General features: G+C 41.1%; 3 protein-coding genes and 1 pseudogene across 3 annotated transcripts; all 4 read left to right on the top strand.

The window, feature by feature from the left end:
* Window positions 1-2,869: 2,869 nt before the first annotated feature.
* LOC101302409 lies at window positions 2,870-6,721 on the top strand. Its single transcript, XM_004289712.1, has 6 exons — window positions 2,870-3,451; window positions 3,659-3,856; window positions 4,299-4,523; window positions 4,841-5,079; window positions 5,310-5,464; window positions 6,053-6,721. The coding sequence occupies exons 1-6, from the start codon at window positions 2,927-2,929 to the stop codon at window positions 6,406-6,408; spliced, it is 1,698 nt and encodes a 565-aa protein (XP_004289760.1). The 5' UTR covers window positions 2,870-2,926; the 3' UTR covers window positions 6,409-6,721.
* A 1,500-nt stretch (window positions 6,722-8,221) lies between these two features.
* On the top strand, window positions 8,222-10,124 carry LOC101302124 (F-box protein SKIP22-like). Its single transcript, XM_004289711.1, has one exon. It carries the CDS (start codon window positions 8,277-8,279, stop codon window positions 9,801-9,803), a length of 1,527 nt encoding a protein of 508 aa, XP_004289759.1. The 5' UTR covers window positions 8,222-8,276; the 3' UTR covers window positions 9,804-10,124.
* A 933-nt stretch (window positions 10,125-11,057) lies between these two features.
* LOC101301832 (UDP-glycosyltransferase 74E1-like) lies at window positions 11,058-12,955 on the top strand. The gene is made up of 2 exons (XM_004289710.1): window positions 11,058-11,746; window positions 11,975-12,955. The coding sequence occupies exons 1-2, from the start codon at window positions 11,084-11,086 to the stop codon at window positions 12,695-12,697; spliced, it is 1,386 nt and encodes a 461-aa protein (XP_004289758.1). The 5' UTR covers window positions 11,058-11,083; the 3' UTR covers window positions 12,698-12,955.
* A 1,175-nt stretch (window positions 12,956-14,130) lies between these two features.
* On the top strand, window positions 14,131-15,840 carry LOC101301544 (annotated as a pseudogene).
* Window positions 15,841-20,821: the final 4,981 nt, after the last annotated feature.

The following is a 20,821-nucleotide window of genomic DNA, read 5'->3' as shown; positions in this document are numbered from 1 at the left end:
GCCCCCACTGTCCGATTCTTCCCTGGCATGTAGGTTCCTTTGGAGTCTAACTCGTTTAGGATTAGCTCGTAGTTGCCTACCTTGTTAATCAAGTCACCCATGGAAGTAAAGCGCTCTCCGTGATGCTTCAACCGCTGGCGGTGCTCCAGGCCTCTAATAGCCAACTTAATGGCCGGCTTCCTGCTCAGGTAGCAAGTAATCACACTTGGCTCGCTGGATCTTGAAACGTTGAAGGAAAGAAACTTCAGACTCCATGCTTTGTTGGCTCATCTGTGTGAGGGAGTCGAGGCCGACTTCAGGCTCAATTGTGCCGTACGTCTCTCGGAAAAGTCTTTCCATAGTGGGCCAGTCTGCTATTGACCCAGGCTTCAATCTGGAGTACCAAGTGAAAGCAGCTCCGGACAGAGAAGTCCCAAAAAGCTTGAGCTTGAGAATATCATCATTCCCGTACTGGCCGCATTGGACCTTGAAACGGGCCATATGTGTTGCTGCATCTTCCCTTGTCTCCCCAGAGAAAGTGGTGAAGACAATATTCTTAAACCCTTGAGGGAAGGGATATTGTGCCACGCTATCAGGGTAGGGGTCATGATAGTGCAAGTTAGCGTCACATTTTCCGGTTTGCTCCTTGACTATGCTCGAGATGAGCTGGCGCCAATCGGTTGCCGTTACTGATGTGGACTCTGCCCCCTGATCGTGGTTGAGCCATGCAGAGAGGCTAGGGGCCTGCACGATGTTCTTAGGGGCTGAACTGGAATAAGCTATAACTGGGTCATCTGGTGTCCCGGTCCCTTAATATGGAGAACTACCAGCACCCCTTAGTGTGACTCCAGGGCTGTGCGGCAGAGGTAGAAGGGGTGGCGTCTTTGATGAACTGGCCCCCAATGTGAATTGGGGAGTATTCTGGGCCCCGACCTTCGGATTTCCCCTAGGGCGTTCATTAGGTGGAATGTACCTTAAACCCTCAGTTGCACTTGAACTAGTTAAGTTCAGAGTATGATTCTTTGGTGCCTGAGACCGCATCCAGTCTTCCACTTGTAGGATCCTTAAGCTCAGATTATCATGTCATTCTTTGTAGTCCTCGAGCTTTTCCATGCCATTCTTACTTCCAAAGAAGGAAGTGTCCTGCTGTTGTTGTATCTTGGTATCGTGCTCGTCCAAGCGACGAGTTTGCTCATTCATGGTTGCGCGGGTAAGCTTCAGAACCTCCGTGTTATCGTCCAAACCCTTCTGGATTCGCTGGAGGGACCCGTTGACCAAGTCCTTATCTTCCCTTACTTCGCCTGCAAACTAGTTGAAATCCTCGGTAAGTATGGCGAGGTTGTGCTGGTCTGCTTCCCAAAGGACCTTGTCCCTCTTGACCTGTTCCGCCAGGTCGGTGACGCTCTGTTGGGTAGCAGTGGCCTCGAGTCGGCCTTTCAGTTCCTCAAACATCTGGCGGATTTCCTCCGCAGACAGAGTAGACCTTGAGTCCTGGGTTGGTCGTGAACATGTCATTGTGGCTTCGCTAGAGTCGGGGTTGCCAAACTGAGCAAAAACCTCTTCTCGGGTGAGAGATCGGCAAGCGGCGCTGTTATGGGGCTTGTACCGTGGTGATTTATGTTTGAGACAAGAAATCGAGGGTCTCCCGTACGGGGATCCGCCTGACTTCCCAATGATGACAAAAATGTTATACTCCCAGTCCCACTGGGCGTGCCAATGTTTTGGCCACGCGTCTCAGCAGGGGTAGAGTTGTAACTCCGGCGACGTCAAAAGTAAAAAACAAGGTTGCGGGGCGTGCCACCGCACGGGCGCGGGATGAGTGCGCTGTGCTAGACTTCTAATCAAGCGAAAAAGGTTTCCGGTGCCACCTCGCGAACGAGGGATTACGAGCAAACCTCTTGTTCACCTATGAATCGATACTCACTGTTAGAGAGAGCAGAGCAATAATCAGGAAGAAAGGGCAAGTCCGAACGGGCTCTGAGAACTTAGGCGAGGTGCACTTAGAATTTTAGGGTTTCGAGGATGCTCGAAGATTTGTTTGTAGTTTTATATGATTTGATTGTGTGTCTCGAATCGTTGCCGAGCTCCCTTATATAGCACCTGCTGCCAGCTGATAGATTTTTTAATCACAAACCCATTCGGACTCAACAATTAGAATTCCACAAGGACACAACTTGCCCGCGAACTGTGCTACCCACGCGACACGTGTCATAACAGACCCCGCTTAGGCTTCTAATACCGTCCCGCCTCGCCAAGTATTGTAGACTCCTACGCGAACTGAAACGAGGATCTCGCGAGGAAACGAACCTCGCGGGGTACCAGAGTCCTTGCCAAATTCTACCTCGCGCGCTGCCAAAGCTCGCCACTCTTCATGGGCTTTACATTAAAAAAGTGTCGCAGGTATTGGCCAAAATACTATCCAAAACTTATTGTGAGTCTTGGACCAAAATCCTCGCCGGGCTCAAACACCTTCCGTGCAACTTCAGACGATCCAAGATTCTAAAAATTGGTTCTATTTTGGTCAGTACAAGGTCAGAAAATTTTAATTTATGTTTTATATCTTTTCGTTATGGTTTAATTGTCCGTCTATTTAAACTCTAGTTGTAACATTTGGTTTGTCGAGTAAAGTTTCTTTAGACTTGGATGAGAGTTTATCTCCTGTTTGACCAAATCTACGAACTAAATCGGAGTTTTCTCCTGCTTGGCCGTTCGATCGTAATAGATTTATTATCATTTCCACTTAAAAAAATTAAAAATTCGGAAACCACAATCTTGGCGCTCAGCTGGGGACTCATACTTTTGTCACCTCCTTCAAGACCCACTCCACCTGTCCTCTCTTCTCCAACTTTCTAGACTACCCCAGCTCTCTCTATCCCTCTACATCCAACCCTCTTTTTCTCTGATCACCAAACCATGTCTTCTCTCATCTCTCAGTCCAATCACTCCAATGGCTTCTCTTTCTTTCACTTCAGCTTCCTCCATACCTTCATGTCCTCCCATGAACAAGAACACCAAAACCCCATTTGGTAAAAGAACCCATTACTTCTCTTTTACTTCATCTCCTAAACCCATCTCAAGAAAACACCACCCCATTACATTTTCCATGAAAGATGACCAATCTTCTTCTTCTTCTTCAACTGCTGTAGTTTCTGAGAAGCCAAGTGATGACACTAGTGATACCCAAAAGAGTGGAGAAGAAGGCGAAAACGGTGAAGAGGGTGATGAGGAGAAGCAAGAAATGGATTGGAAGACAGATGAGGAGTTCAAGAGGTTCATGGGGAACCCCTCAATTGAAGCTGCAATAAAGTTGGAGAAGAAGAGGGCAGATAGGAAGCTCAAGGATCTTGATAGGGAAAGTAGTGATAACCCAATTGTAGGGCTGCTTAATAGAGCTTTAAGAGATAGTTTGACTAGAGAGAAGGAGAGATTGGAGAAAGCTGAAGAGACCTTCAAGGCTATTGACCTTAACAAGGTAACTTTTTCCCTTGAAAATCCTTTATTCATGTTTGTGATACATTACTTTCTCTAGAGTATGAATGTATAAGTCAGGAAGCAAACAACTTTGGATATTAACATGATGGTTCATCTCAAAAGATGACCTGAATAATGTGGCTCACTTGGTTTTGATTAGTATCTTATCAAGTACCAACCTTTTGTTCCTTATTGTTTGTTGTGGCAGTTGAAGAGTTGTTTTGGTTTCGATACGTTTTTTCCAACTGATGTTCGGAGATTTGGAGATGGAGGCATTTTCATTGGAAATTTGAGGAGACCAATTGAAGAGGTCATGCCCAAATTAGAGAAAAAGCTGTCTGAAGCGGCAGGAAGAGAGGTTGTTTTATGGTTCATGGAGGAAAAAACAAATGACATCACAAAACAGGTACTTGAACAGGAGCCGAGATAGCTTCTTTTCTAAATTATATTTGTAGAGAATCTGATTCCGTATGTATCATTTTTTCCTGAATGTTAACCTATTAGGTTTGGTGAATCACTCATTTTATGCATTTTGTGAGGTGTTGATTCTAAGCTATACTAAACGGGGTCAATATTCATGGCAATTGCCTTGTTTTAGTAAACGCATTTAACCAGCTTTATGAACTATTATAGCTGTATCCTGAACTGCTAAGCTGCCTAAGCATGTTGTTACATGGTGATAATGAATTCTTTAGTTTGATGTAGCATGAACTGACTTATGGCCTTGATTTGGGAGTTTTCAAACTTCTGCAACTTCTTAAATTGTTTACCTTCTGTAGTCATCTGATCCTACACTTAGTACTGTGAGGGGAAATTTATACTAATGGTTTTTACTGGTTTTGTTTAAGGTCTGTATGGTGCAACCTAAAGCAGAAATAGATCTCCAATTTGAGTATACCAAGCTGAGCACTCCGTGGGGTTATGTTAGCGCAGTAGCATTGTGTGTTGCTACTTTTGGAACAATAGCTCTGATGAGTGGCTTCTTCCTTAAACCTGGTGCTACTTTTGATGACTACGTAGCCAATGCTGTGCCTCTCTTCAGTGGCTTCATATCCATTTTGGGAGTTTCTGAGGTATGTTATCATACATGGGTACTTGTCTATGTCTCCATGATGCAATAGTTCATATTATTCAACTGGCAACCTTGATTGATCTTTTTCATGATTATTTGACAGTACACCTTTTTCTGAAATGGAAAATGAAAATCTGATATCAGGTTTATATACCCTGATGTTTGTACCTAAATAAGTGGATAGTATATAACTAGTAGGACAGTTCCATCCCTTTGTCCAATACTTCAATGTGACGGTTAAGAGATAATGTACTACAGTTGTCTATGTGTGTTAAGCATTTATTTGCTTTTCATTCTGACACAACTTCTGCTATGCAGATAGCCACTAGAGTAACAGCAGCTCGGTATGGTGTAAAACTCAGCCCATCTTTTCTTGTGCCATCCAATTGGACGGGGTGTGTAGGAGTGATGAATAACTATGAATCACTTCTTCCAAATAAAAAAGCTCTCTTTGATATTCCAGTGGCGCGCACAGCTAGTGCATATATTACATCTCTGATGCTTGCAGTTGCTGCATTTGTGGTGGATGGCAGCTTCAACGGGGGTGACAATGCATTGTAATGTCTATCAACCTTCCTCGGAACAAAAAGTTAAAAAAATTGTCAAAAAATAACTTTTACTTGTATATTTTTGGGCACAACCTTACAAGTAAAGCAACGGTAGAGGCGCTTATTAAAGTACTGTTATGCCTATCTTAATACTGGTCTATAATCTTCACTATACTGTGGCATCCCTCAGAGCACCCTTCATTATTTGGTTCTAACAATCATCTCTTATTTCCTGGCAGGTATATAAGGCCTCAGTTCTTTGACAACAACCCACTGCTTTCTTTTATCCAATTCGTTATTGGTCCTTATGCTGATGATCTTGGAAATGTGCTACCCAATGCAGTGGAAGGTGTTGGAGTTCCTGTTGATCCCCTTGCTTTTGCTGGACTTCTAGGTGAGTTCCTTGGTCTTCTTAACCCATACAATTAAGAGTTATTTTTTCCTGAAATAAAATATTTTAGTGCAAAATTACTATGGTAGCGGTCAGCTATTTGGGTAAAAATGTCAACTTTTGCCCAGAAACTCAATTCTACTATCTCAGCTTCTGTTTATACTATCTCTACTTGGTCCTTTTGATCACCTCTTTGGCACTTTCAAAGCATTATAGCTTCTGTAACTCCATATGATCAGAATAAATGCAAATGACTTTAGACTCTTCCCAAGGTCTAAATGTGAATTTAACCAGTTGAAATGGTGAAGAAGAAAAGAAAAACATGAAACTAGTATGAATTGGCTAGAAAATTGGGGTTGGGTATAAAATCACCTGTTCTGTTTCTATTATTGACCATCTTTGTTGTCTGTATTTGTGGAAAACAAGTGTGACTTGATTGAGAATCTGGGTTTTGGGGGAAGATGCAATTACTTAATGCCAAGCCAGTGTCTTAGTGAATATATGGTTTGTAATTTATCTAAAGGCGGTCCTCAAATACATAGAACTAGTATGGATACAAGTTATGTACTGACAACTATCTATCCTCTGCAGGAATGGTTGTGACATCTCTGAACTTGTTGCCTTGTGGAAGGCTCGAGGGAGGCCGGATTGCACAAGCTATGTTTGGGAGAAGCACAGCTACTCTGCTATCATTTGCCACATCGCTTTTACTTGGCATTGGTGGCCTGAGTGGAAGTGTCCTTTGCTTGGCATGGGGGTTATTTGCAACCTTCTTCCGAGGTGGAGAAGAAGTACCTGCAAAAGATGAGATCACTCCATTAGGGGATGACAGATTTGCTTGGGGTTGTGTCCTTGGACTCATATGTTTCCTCACTCTATTCCCCAATGGCGGAGGAACATTCTCCAGCTCATTTTTCAATGCGCCGTTCTTCAGGGGAGATCTGTAAATAGTCAAAAACTGCATGTCCATATGTTCTTGTAGATTGATGACTATTTCTATTCTCACTTTGTAACTGCAAAATAGAGAACTAGGGAAGAATGAAGGCTCACAGACTGATATATACATAGTTCCAGGTTAGTATGCAAGCATGGTAGACTCAAGTAACCTTCTATTCCAAGCCATTGTGATGCCTTGTATTCTTTCACCATACCTTGTATATATTCTCCATTTTTGCTGCTATACAAGCAATATCAATTTCTTTAGGGAAAAACCTATGAGTTTTACCGACTGCAAATGAGAATGCAGATGACCCTTCTATTATTCCATGCCGTCCCTTCTATTTATTCCATGCCGTGTTTGCTGACAGCGAGACACCAAGAATTAAGCTATCATTTAACCAGAAACCTGTTTATACTGGAGCAATGAGAGTCGCAAAAGACTATATCATGAAGTCTATAATCAGCTCAATACATAATTCTTACTCATTGAATTTCGTATACACAAAAAGTTCAGTGTACCAATCATTTTGAAGAAAACAAGAGGGGCATACAAATCCTTAAAATTACCAACTAATGTCCTCTAGTCTTGTCACAAAATTAGTCTCTCGTGTCAAGACTCACATGTCATCGATAGAAAGGTATATAAATCACACGATTAGTAACAAAAAACACATCGATCAGACATTGCATTCTTTGTGAACTTGTTGGTTAGATTTAGCTCTATGCCAACTCATCGTCATTGAAATGGTGTTAAGCAAGGTTCCATTGACTTAGGCTTGTTCTTTCCCTACAGTGAAACAAGAGAACAAAAGATCCAGCCTGGGATTGGTGGAACACAGCTCTTGGCCTCCCACCTAGAGATTGTGTCCGACAATGCCCATAGGCGTAGGTCATGCGCACGGTAGACTAGTCCCCTATCTTAAACACCGAATAATGTGTTAATTGGATTTGCTAATGTTGGGTATCTCTCTAACCCACATAAAAGACGTTCCTAAACTGGTTATGTGTTCACAATTGGGAATACGACGATATTTTGGAGATCAACCAAGCAAACCCTTGTTGTTACTTTCTCAAAATCATGCTGAGATTATTGCACTATATGAAGTAGTTAGAGAATGTGTTTGGCTTCAGTCTAGTGACTCATATTCGAAAGTCTAGTGGATTAACATCTACTACAACTGAACCAACTTGCATCTATGAGGATAATGCGACTTGCATTGAACAGATGAAGTTAGGTTTCATTAAGGGTGATAATACTATACATATCTTGCCGAAGTTCTTCTATAATCAACAACAACAACAGTTTTTTAATATCCAAGTGAACCAGGTGAATTATGAGGATAATGTAACGGATTTTTTCATCAAATCTCTATCCAAATCTACTTTTGAGAAACATGTAAGAGCAATGAAATGCGTCGTTTATCTGCTTCGAGATTGAGTTACTAATTAGGGGAGTCGTTATGTAGACATCATGAGAAGTCTATATCATATTTAATCTTTAATTGTAGTTGGTGTGTTGTACCCTTTTTCTCTTTTATCCAAGCTAGTTTTTTTGTTTTGCCCATAAAATTTTTGTTTTACTTGACAAAATTTTTAATGAGGCAATATCACATGCATTATGTCGTTATGTCGTGTTAGGCACATGACCCAAGCGGAGTATGTAAGGAAATGTTACGTGTGTTGTTGATTAAAGACTGAAGAGCTAGTTTAAGATCCTGTTGGTTCAGATCCAAGGCTATTTTGGTAATTATGTAATCATTTCCAGATAAATAGGAGAAAAATCGTTTCTTTGGCTCAGTGAACCACACAGCTTCTTGTTCCCAGTTTCGAAAACCAGAACCAGAACAGATACAGAGTAAACAGAGAGAATAAAGCCATGAAGCTGAGACTACGATCCCTCGAAACCAAAGAGACGCTCCGACTCGAGGTCCCCAATCTCTGCTCTCTCAACCACCTCAAACAATCCCTCTCCCAATCCATCTCCGCCGCTCCCTCCTCCTCCCTCCGCCTCTCCCTCAACCGCCGCGACGAGCTCCTCGCCTCCTCTCCCGACGCCTCCCTCGCCTCCCTCGGCGTCACCTCCGGCGACCTCATCTTCTACTCCCAAACCCTAATTGGCGACGGCGCCTCCACGGGTGAGGCCACGGCTGAAGATCCGAGGTCCGGTTCCGAAACCGTAATCGGCGAAGACGAGGCATTGGCTGAAGATCCGAGCTTTGATTCGGGTATGGAAACCCTAATTGGCGAAGGGGCTTCGATTGCCGGAGATGCGAGGTATGCGGTTTCGGATACTCAAACCCTAATGGATGGAAGTAATTCGATTTCGGAAACCCTAATTGGTGAAGGCTCATCTGGTATGGAGATTGATGAGGAGTCGAGTGGTGTGGTGAGGAAGAAGTACTCGGTTCCGTTTTTCTTGAGGAGAGTAATGAGGGAGGAGTTGGCTGAAGATCGTAGCGATCACAAGCTACTGGTGATTGCGTTACACGCGGTGCTATCGGAGTCTCGATTTGTAAGGTTTGATTCTGTTTCGGGTGCGCGGGCTGACCGGTGTCATCTTCCGAAAGAATGGCCGGCTGTGGCTTATACATTGTCCCTCTCGTATACATTGCCTGAGATTCTGCAGAATCGGGACAATGGTGGTGGTGGGGTTGAAGCTGTGGTGCTGAAGATTCAGACTTTGGGGCGTTTTGTTAATGTGTATGGGTCTTTGGCCGGTGGCGGCCGCGGTTCTGGGCCTTATCGTGTGTCTTTGGATGTGGAGAGGTTTGCTCCGATGCTTGATTTTGTGTGGGGAAGCAGGAATGTGAGTGACAGTGAAGTCTTTGTCCCAGAAATTGAAATTTTTGAGTTTTGGAGGATTGTCAAGGATGGGATTACGTACCCATTGCTGATTGATCTTTGTGAAAAGGCTGGTTTGCCGGAACCACCCAGCTTCATGTGCCTTCCGTTGGATGTCAAGATGAATATTTTGGAAAGGCTGTCTGGTGCTGACATTGCGAAAGTGGGATGTGCTTGTAAGGAGCTACAAAATCTAGCCAATAATGATGAGCTGTGGAAGCAGAAGTTTCTGGAGGAGTTTGGGTCGGGAGCAGGAGGAACAGGTAACTGGAAGTTTCGGTTTGCTGGGAAGTGGGAGTATAGGGAGCAACAGAAGAAGGCATTGGTGATGTGGAGAGATCATAATAGGCCTGGTTTCATCCCAATGAGGAGGGAGCCAATTCCATTTGCACCTGGTTTTCCTGGAATTATCGGGGATCCTCCAGGTTTCGGTGTCCCTGATCCTTTCAGACGACCAAGGTTACCATACCCTTTTGGTGGCGGTCAGCCCGTGATATTTCGTCATGGGAGGAGGAATACTTTCTCTCCCAATTGCAATCTGGGAGGAGGATTCAGTGGATAGTCCAGGACCTTCTCCACTGATGAGTGCTGCAACTGAAGCTGCAGGTTCATCCGTTCTTGTTTCGTTTATAGAAATAATAAGCATACTTGGATCTCCTAGTACAGCTAAAAGACAGAAGAATAATCTGTTTTAGTTGTGTTGGATATTGTTCTTGTCTTGATGACCTTTTGGCTTTTGGATATAATATGATTCTGAGTGTTCTGTAATTACATTGCTGATTGCTAGTACAATGTCATGCATGTAGAAGTTATCTTGCTTTAATTTATCAACGATATCTATTCTGCCAGCATAATATGGTTCATGTTGATTTGGCCGAGGCAGATGAATACTGGACTTAGATTATGACTTACATGGTTACTGTAAACCACAATTTCAAATAAGAACCTTTTTTTGGTGATGATATAGAGTGATCAGATATCAATCATTTGCATGTGGATTGTAGAACACTAAAAGAAAATTTTATTTTGAGAAATTCTACGAAGTACATCATACATTGTCTGACTAAACTTTAACTCCAGTTCTTGCCTTCCTCGCAACCCTGTTATTTTCTTCCCAGCCATTGAATCCCCTATTTACATTCTTGAAACCCCAGAACCATCAGGTTATATAGTTTGACAGGATGGAATAGGAGCACACTCAGAACCATCTCTGATGGTGTGTGGGTTTAAACATTCTTCCACTCCTCTAGAGTATTCTGGGACATAAAAGACCAAGTAAATGGTTCCAAATGACACGCCTCAGGGTTGTCCATGTTAATCTGCAGAGGGTGATCATCTAGACGCTAAACTTTTTAGGATTTCCATTCAAGGTATAGTGCACTCACGCGGCACTGATGCAAAAGCCAAATTGTACTTGACATTCTGAGTTCCCCAAATTCTCCCAACTACTGGTCAATCAATGTCAATCATAAACCTTTGCACTTATTTTTACCGACTTCTAAAACAATGATATAACGTTACTTCCGGCAGAATATAATGATTCTGTATAGATGCTATATATAAAACCTCAGGATCCAACAATAGTTGTCCTTTTGCTGCATTTTCACAAGCGAAACATCATTGTTTCTGGGGCTTTGTGCAACAAAGAGACGTATAGATATAACTTGGTGCTCAAGTCTCAACCACATCAGCATATGTGGAGATGGCTTGGTGTACAAGACTTATCTGACCCACTAGTTTCGTGGACTGATTGTGCACTTCATCTTCATACTTCAGCAGTATATATTACCTTGCAGCTGAAGTTCTTTCCAAACAACACAGATACACAACCAAACCAGAGAAATGGAGAAAGAACAGAGAGACTACAAAGCTCACTGCTTGGTCTTTCCCTATCCTAGTCAAGGCCACATCAACCCTCTCCTCCAATTTTCTAAGCTTTTAGCTCACAAAGGAGTCAAAGTCACACTGGTCACTACTCGTTTTATCTACAATACAATGTACAAAGGATCATGTTGCACTGCACTTGAGACTATCTCACTGGAGGCCATCTCTGATGGTTTCGACGAAGGCTGGAAAACGCAGGGTGTAAGTATCCAGGCCTATTTGGAGAGCTTATGGAAAGTAGGGTCGCAGAATTTGGCTGAGCTCATTGAGAAGCTATCTGGCTCAGGGTGCCCAGTTGACTGTCTTGTTTATGACGCATTCATGCCTTGGCCTTTGGACATTGCCAAGAAGTTTGGAATAGTTGGGGCTGTTTTCTTTACTCAGTCTTGTGCTGTTGACAACATTTACAATCATGTCAACAAAGGGGTACTGAAACTTCCTCTTACTGACTCTGAAATTTCTCTTCCTGGGATGCCACCACTTGAGCCTTTGGACCTGCCATCTTTTCTATCCCATTTCGGGTCTTATCCAGCTTTCTTTGAAGTTGTTATCGGTCAGTTCTGCAATGTCGACAAAGCCGATTGGGTCCTCTGCAACACATTTTATGACTTGGAAGAACAAGTGAGTACATTAGAGACTACTACACACACACACACACGCACACAAGTATACAACCATGGTCTCTTACATCTGTCTCATTTGCTTATATATTCTTCTTGGTGCTTTGAGATCTTAATTTTTTATCATGGTTTTTATATGAATCTAAGTTCCAAAACCAGTTGCTATATAACCACAGAACTAAGCTTACTGATGTCAATTATCTTGCTTCCTTGTTTTGCTCTTGTGTAGGTGGTGGATTGGTTGGCAAAGTTTTGGCCTGTGAGGACCATTGGACCAACTATACCATCTAACTACTTGGATAACCGACTTAAAGACGACAAAGGTTATGGCGTTGACCTCTTTAAATCCAGCAATGATGCATGCATGAAATGGTTAAACAAACATCCGAAGAACTCTGTTGCTTACATCTCATTCGGCAGTGCTGCACAACTTGGACTTGAGCAAATGGAGGAACTGGCGTGGGGTTTGAAGAGGAGCAAAAGCAAATTCTTGTGGGTGGTTAGAGAATCAGAAGCAGCTAAAGTCCCCGAAGGGTTCATCGAGGAGACAGCTGAGAAGGGTTTGGTGGTTTCATGGTGCTCCCAACTAGAGGTTTTGGCTCATGAGGCTGTTGGGTGCTTCATTACACATTGTGGTTGGAACTCAACTTTGGAGTCTCTGAGTTTAGGAGTTCCATTAGTGGCAATGCCGCAATGGACTGACCAAAGCACCAATGCCAAGTACATTAAGGATGTTTGGGAAATAGGGGTTAAAGCTCAACCTGATGAGAAAGGCATTGTAAGGCGAGAAGAAGTTGAGCATTGTATTAATGAAATCATGGAGAGGGACAAAGGAAAAGAAATACAAAAGAATGCCATGAAATGGAAAGATTTGGCTCGAAAGGCAGTGGTTGACGGTGGAAGTTCCAACAGAAACATTGATGAGTTCATTGAGACGTTGGTTAAGCATTAATAGTTGCTCAAGTGTCAAGTTCACTGAAACTCTGCAACTTCTTTGGTACCTCTCTCTCTATTGTACTATTGCACGCCTTTACACTGATGATTCCATTAGTTTGGCTTCAGTTAGGGCCTTTCCTATGTAGTTCTGTTACAAGTCCTTTGAATCCTTGAATTGTCTATTTTGAGAATAAGAATTGTTCTTGTGATGAAAAACAAAATAATGCAAATTTACGCAACTCGTTCTGATGCCACTACTTACAATTAAGAGATCAATCTTGTGGTGTTGGCTTTTCCCTCCCATAATTTAACCTTTTATTTTCTTTGCTTTTGAAGATTGATTCTTTTCTTGATGCAAAGTAGTTTACTTAATTCTGTTTCAGATTTTAATGTTTAACGATGAAAGAGGAGAAGTGAGACCCAAAAATTAATTGGGGTACTGGTACTGTGGTTAATCATTGAGAACATTCACTTATTTCTTTTGATTCATATTCAACACTTAGAGTGATATTCTATGTTTAAGCACCACCAAGAGTCGGTTAGTAGTTGTCCCAAACATTGTTTTTAGTCATAATGCAACAAAGAGATGTATAGAGACTTGGCTTGCAACTTCACATTATTATAGCATTTTGACCATTACGCTTTCGTCGGATGACAGTGCACTTCATCTTGGTTCCTGAATCCTGATTGTGCAGTTCATCTTGATTCAACTTTCATGGTTCTCCCAACTAGAGGTTTTGGTTCATGAGGCTGTTGGGTGCTTCATTACACACTAGTAATATTGATGGGGCATCTGCACTTGCTTGCTTTGTAACATGACTTGGGAAAGAACCAGTTTCTTATGAAAATGATGCCTGCCTGAATTCCTAATGCTGGTATACCCCTAGTATTATTTTGCCTTAATTAGTTGCACTAGTTTACTATACATCAGTGACTCCTTTATATAAGTTTAATAGTTGATTATTGATAACTGATATTTTTATTGTCATGGGCCTAGGCTTCAGAATTGAAACAAAAATTGATTATGTATGTCCAAGACATACTGTTGTTATTGAAAATTGACTAATATTTTTGAATTACGAACTAAAATGGCCCGTTCAATTTTCATATATTCTATGTTAATTTTATGCAGTAAACAAAACCTCAGGGTCCCTCTGGATTATACCATACTTTTCCTGCAGCAGTTTTCCTTTTTTTATTATGGATTTCCAACTCTTGTGGTTGAACACTTGCATTTGGGTTCTACACTAGTGTTCTTTTAGATTACCCTCATATTCCACCTTCCCTAAATATAAAAACATTCATCTTTGGAAATTCATGTCCAAAGGACTAAGAGACGTACTGAGTTTCATCACTTGGTTCATAAATTGTGTATTCATCATATTCATTCTTCATCAGTACATAAACTGCCATTGTTGTGGCTTTCCTATGCAAGACATAGATAGAGAAATGGAGAAGGGTCAACAAAGAGCCTACAGAGCTCACTGCTTGGTCTTACCCTATCCTGACCAAGGCCATATCAATCCCATGCTCCAATTCTCTAAGCTTTTAGAGCATAAAGGAGTCAAAGTGACGCTGGTTACCACTCGCTTTTTATGGAAGACAATGCACAGGTCAGGGTCCAGTAATATTCCACTGGAGACGATCTCTGATGGTTTTGATCAAGGTGGGAGAGCAGAAGCAGGAAGCATAGATGTCTATTTAGAAAGCTTGAGGATATCAGGGTCACAAACTTTGGCTGAGCTTCTTGAGAAGCTTTCAAGCTTAGGGTTACCAGTTGATTGTATTGTTTATGATGCATTCTTGTCTTGGCCTCTGGATATTGCCAAGAAATTTGGTATTCTTGGGGCTATCTTCTTCACACAGTCTTGTGCTGTAAACACCATCTACTACCATGTGAAGAATGGATCGCTGAAACTGCCTGTTGTTGAGTCTGAAATATCGCTTCAGGGTTGCTGACACTTAAGCCCTCAGACCTGCCATCCTTTCTATCTGATTTCGGGTCTTACCCGGCCGCCTATAAACTGGTTGTTGTGGATCAGTTCTACAATGTTGACAAGGCTGATTGGGTCCTCTGCAATACATTTTATGAGTTGGAAGAGCAAGTAAGTATATAGGAATTATTTCCCTTATTTTAGTCACTTTTTGGCTTTCATATGATTTGGAGTTTCATAAGCTAATGATCAATGTTGCCTATACCATATGCATCTTTGTAGACATTCTGTAGCATTCATATGGCATCTTTGTAGACATTGTGTATACCACGTACATTACTAGACTGATTAATTTTTATCATGAACTAAGTAGTCTTAATCGATCAATATTGCTCTTCATATATAGGCGGTGGATTGGATGGGAAAGGTTTGGCCAATGAAGACCATTGGACCACCTATACCATCCCATTACTTGGATAGGTGTCTTAAAGATGATAAAGACTATGGTTTCAACATGTTTAAACCAAAGAGTGATGCCTGCATGAAATGGCTCAATGAACAAACCAAGGGGTCTATTGTTTATGTGTCGTTTGGAAGCCGAGCAGAAATTGAAGCTGAGCAAATGGAGGAACTGGCTTTCGGATTGAGGAGTAGCAAAAGAAAATTCTTGTGGGTGATTAGAGAATCAGAAGCAAGGAAGGTGCTGAAAGGGTTTGTCGAGGAGACATCTGCAACGGGTTTGGTGGTTTCCTGGTGTCCACAATTGGAGGTTTTAGCTCATGAAGCAGTTGGTAGCTTCATTACACATTGCGGTTGGAACTCCACATTGGAGGCTTTGAGTTTGGGGGTGCCAATGGTTGCAATGCCTCGATGGACTGACCAGAGCACCAATGCCAAGTACATTATGGATGTGTGGAAAATTGGGATCAAAGCTCAAGTTGATGAGAAAGGGATTGTGAGGCAAGAAGAAGTAGAGCATTGTGTAAGTGAAATATTGGAGGGACAGAGGGGAAAAGAAATACAGAGAAATGCTATAGCATTGAAAGAATCGGCTAGAAAGGCTGTGGATGAAGATGGAAGCTCTAACAAGAACATTGAGGAGTTCATTGCATCGATCTCTGGTTCATCGCTAGCTGATGTTGATTGAGGAGTTGTCTCATTGTTAAAAAGTCTTTTACAAAGAAAATGTGTTTCTGTAATTTGATGTGTGTTTTCATTTTGCTAACTTATGGTGGTTTTGCAATAGATGGTACTTGTCTTTAGGGTTCAGTTGTTGGTATTAAGGCTTGGAACCTAACATCAACGACAGTGGCGGAACTTCGAACAAAATTCTGGAGGAGCCAAAATTTTTGAAGGGGCAAATATATACCAAATTCTTAAACTGAATACATAATTATGGGTTTGTCTATCATACCATATGGTATGACATGCCTATTGCAAATATGTCTAATTGTATGACACATGGGAGCTTTTGAAGGGGTAAGTGGTCATTACATGGTCATTTAGTTGCTTCTTCAATCAATGATAACCACACATTGTGTGAGGCATGCTATACCATGTGGTATACTAGAATTTTCCCATAATTATATGCTATTAAACTATAATTGAAAGGGAAATTTGAAATTGCTGCTGGGGGCCATGACACTCCCGCCCCAATTGACGACCAAACATAATGGTTGATGGTACCAAACCAACAACGTATACACTCATTAGCTAGCGAAGCAAATTAAGAAACAAGAATGGTGAAGCAAAGAACTGTGGAAGGAACTACAAAATCTAGCCAATAATGATAAGCTGTGGAAGCAGAAGTTTCCGGAGGAGTTTGTGTCGGGAGCAAGAGGAACAGGTTACTGGAAGTTTCGGTTTGCTGGGAAGTGGGAGGATAGGGAGCAACAGAAGAAGGCATTGGTGATGTGTAGAGATCATAATATATATGCCTGGTTTCATCCCAATGAGGGAGCCAATTCCATTTGCACCTGGTTTTCCTGGAATTATCGGGGATCCTCTAGGTTTCGGTGTCCCTGATCCTTTCAAACGACCAAGGTTACCATGTTGGGTTATTGCAGAAGAATAAACTGTAGAATGGAATAAAAAACTCACAACCACAAATGTAAAATGTAGCGGAAATAAAATGAAAAGAACACCGAGAATTAACGTGGTTCGGCAAAATGTCTATGTCCACGGGGCAACAACAACAAAAAACATCCACTATACGAATAAAGGTTACAGCGAGAGAAACACTACTTCAAGACTCACTCTTGAAGGGATACACTCTCACACTTATCACTTTGTTTTGCTACACACACAAACTCTCGACTTAGAGTTTTCTCTCTATCTCACACTCTTGTATAACACAATATGAACTCACTGGTATATCGATTGCATCATTGCTCATGCCTTTATATAGGCAAACTTCTTCATGCATTTCCCATGCAAATCTTTCACGTCCATGCACGAGGAAGAGAATTCAAACTTCTTCCTTAATTGAAGCTTCAATATTTGTATGCACCATCAATACATCTCTATTCTTTTTGTCAAACATTTCAGCCACCCACAAGCCTATACATATAGGCTCTCTCTTGCATTTCAACATATACACACCACCAACTTTGCTATTCTTTCCTCTTGGTTAATTGAATGGGTCTTGAGGCTTCACCGAAAGGTTTTTCACATGTAGTAAACTATATGACATCCTCCTCCAAATAAGGAGGGAAATTTGACCCATCAATCTCGCCCTCCCGACTTAATTGGAAGGATGCGTCATTCTTGACGCACTTCTGCAGAAGTCAAACTTCTCTTTTGGTAAAGACTTCGTCATCATATCTGAACTGTTATTGTCTGTATGAATCATCTTTAGCAGTAATTCCTTAGCTTCCAGCATGTAACGCCCCGATTTGCACCTCATCAAATCGAGCACATTACAGTGCCGCGTTCTCTTAGAACCTAAGCTAGGGCCCATCACTCAAGCCCTAAGAACCCGCAAGGCATTTTAATTAAACTAACTAAAACTTTTATAAATTGAAAATCAAAGTTAAAGTCGGAAACATTATAATAAAACAGATTTACTTCCTTTGAATCAAGCTATAAAGCAAAACTAATGTGAAATAACTACTCCAGTTAAACATAGCCAAGATTAACTAAAACATATTTCCTTGGTAGTACGGATAACAATGTCACGAAAATAAAATAAAGTAGCTGACAGACTAACAACTTCAAATAAGGTTTTCAAATATAACACAAGGAAATGTATCAAGTAATCACGATATAAAATGGAAGCCTTACATATGATAACAAATTTAGAAAAAAACATTTAACTTTAATCAAATATGCACACCCAGCTCAATCCAGTTCAATCCCGTTCTTGTGCACAGAACCTGCATCCAAAACTGTTGTAGGGGTGAGCTTTCGTCCTCGCAGCTCATTAAGACTCAACCAACTAGGTTTGAAAACTATTTAATTTATTAGCCAGTATGTGAAAACAAATATAAATATAAATCATGATCAAAGTATAAGTTTCATTTAGAAAAATATCTGCGCGCCCAGAATACACAAACCTGATGACCGGTCCTCTTATGCCAACTACAACCTTACCACAATTAATATCGTCCATACCGGCAAGGTGTAACGAGAGTGTCCATTTACGCCATACCTCCTAGGAGCGACGCCACACCTCAAAGGATGTCAGGTGTCCTCCAGTCCGTACAGCCCCTCCGGAGGTTTAGGGGATCGAAACCCAAGGAAGTCACTATGCCCCGCTCACTCTCAAGTCATCACACAATATTGAAAACATTGAAAACAAGCATGGCAATAGAAATATCAAATCTTTATAATAAACCAATCACAGCCATGCGATCATTTTTCATATATAATATACGAAAAACCACTAGCCAAGAAGAGTCTAGAATCCCCTACCTGGCATTCCTGGAGTCCGAGTCTTTGCTCCACAATCATCGGCAAACACCACCATACTCGAGAACTCGAGAACCGGAGCTCTGTCCGACAAATCCAAATATTAGTTCCTTAATCCTCAATTAGGATTCTTTCAAAAACTTATCAAGATCACAGCAACACTTTTGTATTTCACCATTATCATATAAGGTGATAGCCAACTATAACTAGCTATAAGGACCGAGCTTAGCTCAATGTATATTTAGCCAATTAATAATGGCTCATAATTTAATCAATATAAGAGCATCTGACCCTAATTGATTTCTCATTCAAATGCTTTAATCATTCCTATTGCCATGAATTGTTGTCATGTAAACTGATTCTCCACTTCCATAGATAGTATTTCAATGAACATGCTGGAACTATATAACAAGTGTTCCATTCAAGAAACACATAGTTATCAATATTTCAAAACATGTCCAGCAGCTTATGCTTTCTATCCCTATCGTGATTTAAACCAAACCGATATGCCTTTAAGCTAGATGATAGAATTTACTACGTACACCCAACAACAAAAATTTCCAGATACCAATAATATATCAATTATACTCTTCAAAATAGCTAGTTTCCAACTTTGTCATTTCTGGACATATAATGCAGCATATTACCATAGGATCAAAACCATATCGTACATAGCAAGTGATCAACGCATATTTACAGTTGCTCTATAATACTTTCACTAAAGTATGTCCATGCCAAACACAACCAAGTCTAACAATACTTGTCCAAAGTGATCACCTACTCACCTTGTACTTTATTTACTGGAAACTTTTTCCTTTTTGATGCGTTGATGGACCAAAGCAATTGATCGCCATATGCTCTGTTTTCATTGATAGAAATACAAATCATCAATACCAAATTCCAAATACTGAACACATGCCATTCACTTTCGTAAAAAGGATCTTACCTTCTTCTGAAATACATATCTCCATCCTTGCTTTTGTAATTATACTGGAAATCTTCCATTCTTTCATTTCAGCTCCATCGATCACTTCTCCCTTTTCAAATTCAGTAACTCTCCATGGACTTCATGCTTCTTTCCTTGGAACTCAAATTCCACTCGAAATTCTGTCACTGGCATTCCAATTAACAGAATAATTAGAACCCAATCTATCAAAATCAGAAATCCCAAATCTATGGGTTCTTAGGACTTTACCTCAATATGCTAAGAGAAGAAGAATAACGTTCATGCCTGTGGCTTTCTACAACTCGAATCGGTGTCGATGGTACATAGTCAAACGACCCAAACTCCATCTCTGTTGTATCCTTGAACTTAAGATTAACATCCCACCATGAATATTTAGCAGCTTTGCCTTCTTGAACTTGAACAGAGAGACAGAGAGAGAAAGAAAGAGAGTGATCAATATCGAGAGTGTTCGTAGGAGAGGGAAAGAAAACGGGAGAAGCTTCTGGTCATTCTACACAAAGTTTATCAATTTGTAGCTCATATATATATAATTACAATGTTGCCCTCCTTAGGCCCAAACATGTGACCCAATCGGGTAATTCCAAGCTTACACTATAGGCCCGATTCAAAAATGAAACTTCTCGAACCCAACTAAACCAAGTAATGTCCGTCCACTATATAAATCATTTACTAAAATCATTCGTGACTGCAATACATATAGCTATAACTTTACGGGGTCTCACACAGCACATCACGTATCCAATGATACCTCACATCAATATGATTCGATCTCGAGTGAAAACTCAAATTCTTGCTTAAGTGAATTACGCTTTGATTGTCACAATGAAGGACAAACTCTTGTTGTGAATGACCTAATTCCAGTAGGAATCTCTTCAACCACAAAATTTCTTTGCATGCTTCCGTAGCTGCAATATACTCTGCTTCTGTAGTTGATAAAACAACACATTTTTGTAGCTTTGATTGCCATGAGACAGCTCCCCTTGAAAATGTAATCAGGTACCCTGATATAGACTTTCTCATGTCAATATCTCTGGCCATATCTACATCTGTGTAGCCAACCAATTCAGATTTGACATTTCCAAAGCATAGACTCATCTTTAAAGTTCCCCGCAAGTATCTCAGAATCCACTTAATAGCATTCTAGTGCTCCTTGCGTGGATTAGATAAGAATCTATTAACAACACCAACTACATGTGTTATGTCTGGTGTAGTACAAACCATCGCGTACATCAAACTCCCTACTGTTGAGGCATATGGCATTGTTGCCATTTCTTCCTCCTTCTTTTGACTTGTAGGACTGTGCTTTGAGCTGAGCTTCATGTGACTGGCA

Source organism: Fragaria vesca, linkage group LG2 (assembly GCF_000184155.1).
Source record: "Fragaria vesca subsp. vesca linkage group LG2, FraVesHawaii_1.0, whole genome shotgun sequence".
Lineage (NCBI taxonomy): Eukaryota > Viridiplantae > Streptophyta > Magnoliopsida > Rosales > Rosaceae > Fragaria > Fragaria vesca.
This window is presented reverse-complemented; position numbering and strand designations above follow the sequence as displayed.

What these genes read in the sequence shown, in the direction of transcription:
- LOC101302409 (XM_004289712.1), top strand. Translation starts at nt 2,927, where the DNA reads ATGGCTTCTCTTTCTTTCACTTCAGCTTCCTCCATACCTTCATGTCCT. An exon ending in AGGCTATTGACCTTAACAAG is followed by an intron (nt 3,452 to 3,658) that starts GTAACTTTTTCC and finishes TTGTTGTGGCAG; the next exon opens with TTGAAGAGTTGTTTTGGTTT. An exon ending in TGCTTTTGCTGGACTTCTAG is followed by an intron (nt 5,465 to 6,052) that starts GTGAGTTCCTTG and finishes TATCCTCTGCAG; the next exon opens with GAATGGTTGTGACATCTCTG.
- LOC101302124 (XM_004289711.1), top strand. Translation starts at nt 8,277, where the DNA reads ATGAAGCTGAGACTACGATCCCTCGAAACCAAAGAGACGCTCCGACTC.
- LOC101301832 (XM_004289710.1), top strand. Translation starts at nt 11,084, where the DNA reads ATGGAGAAAGAACAGAGAGACTACAAAGCTCACTGCTTGGTCTTTCCC. An exon ending in TTTATGACTTGGAAGAACAA is followed by an intron (nt 11,747 to 11,974) that starts GTGAGTACATTA and finishes GCTCTTGTGTAG; the next exon opens with GTGGTGGATTGGTTGGCAAA.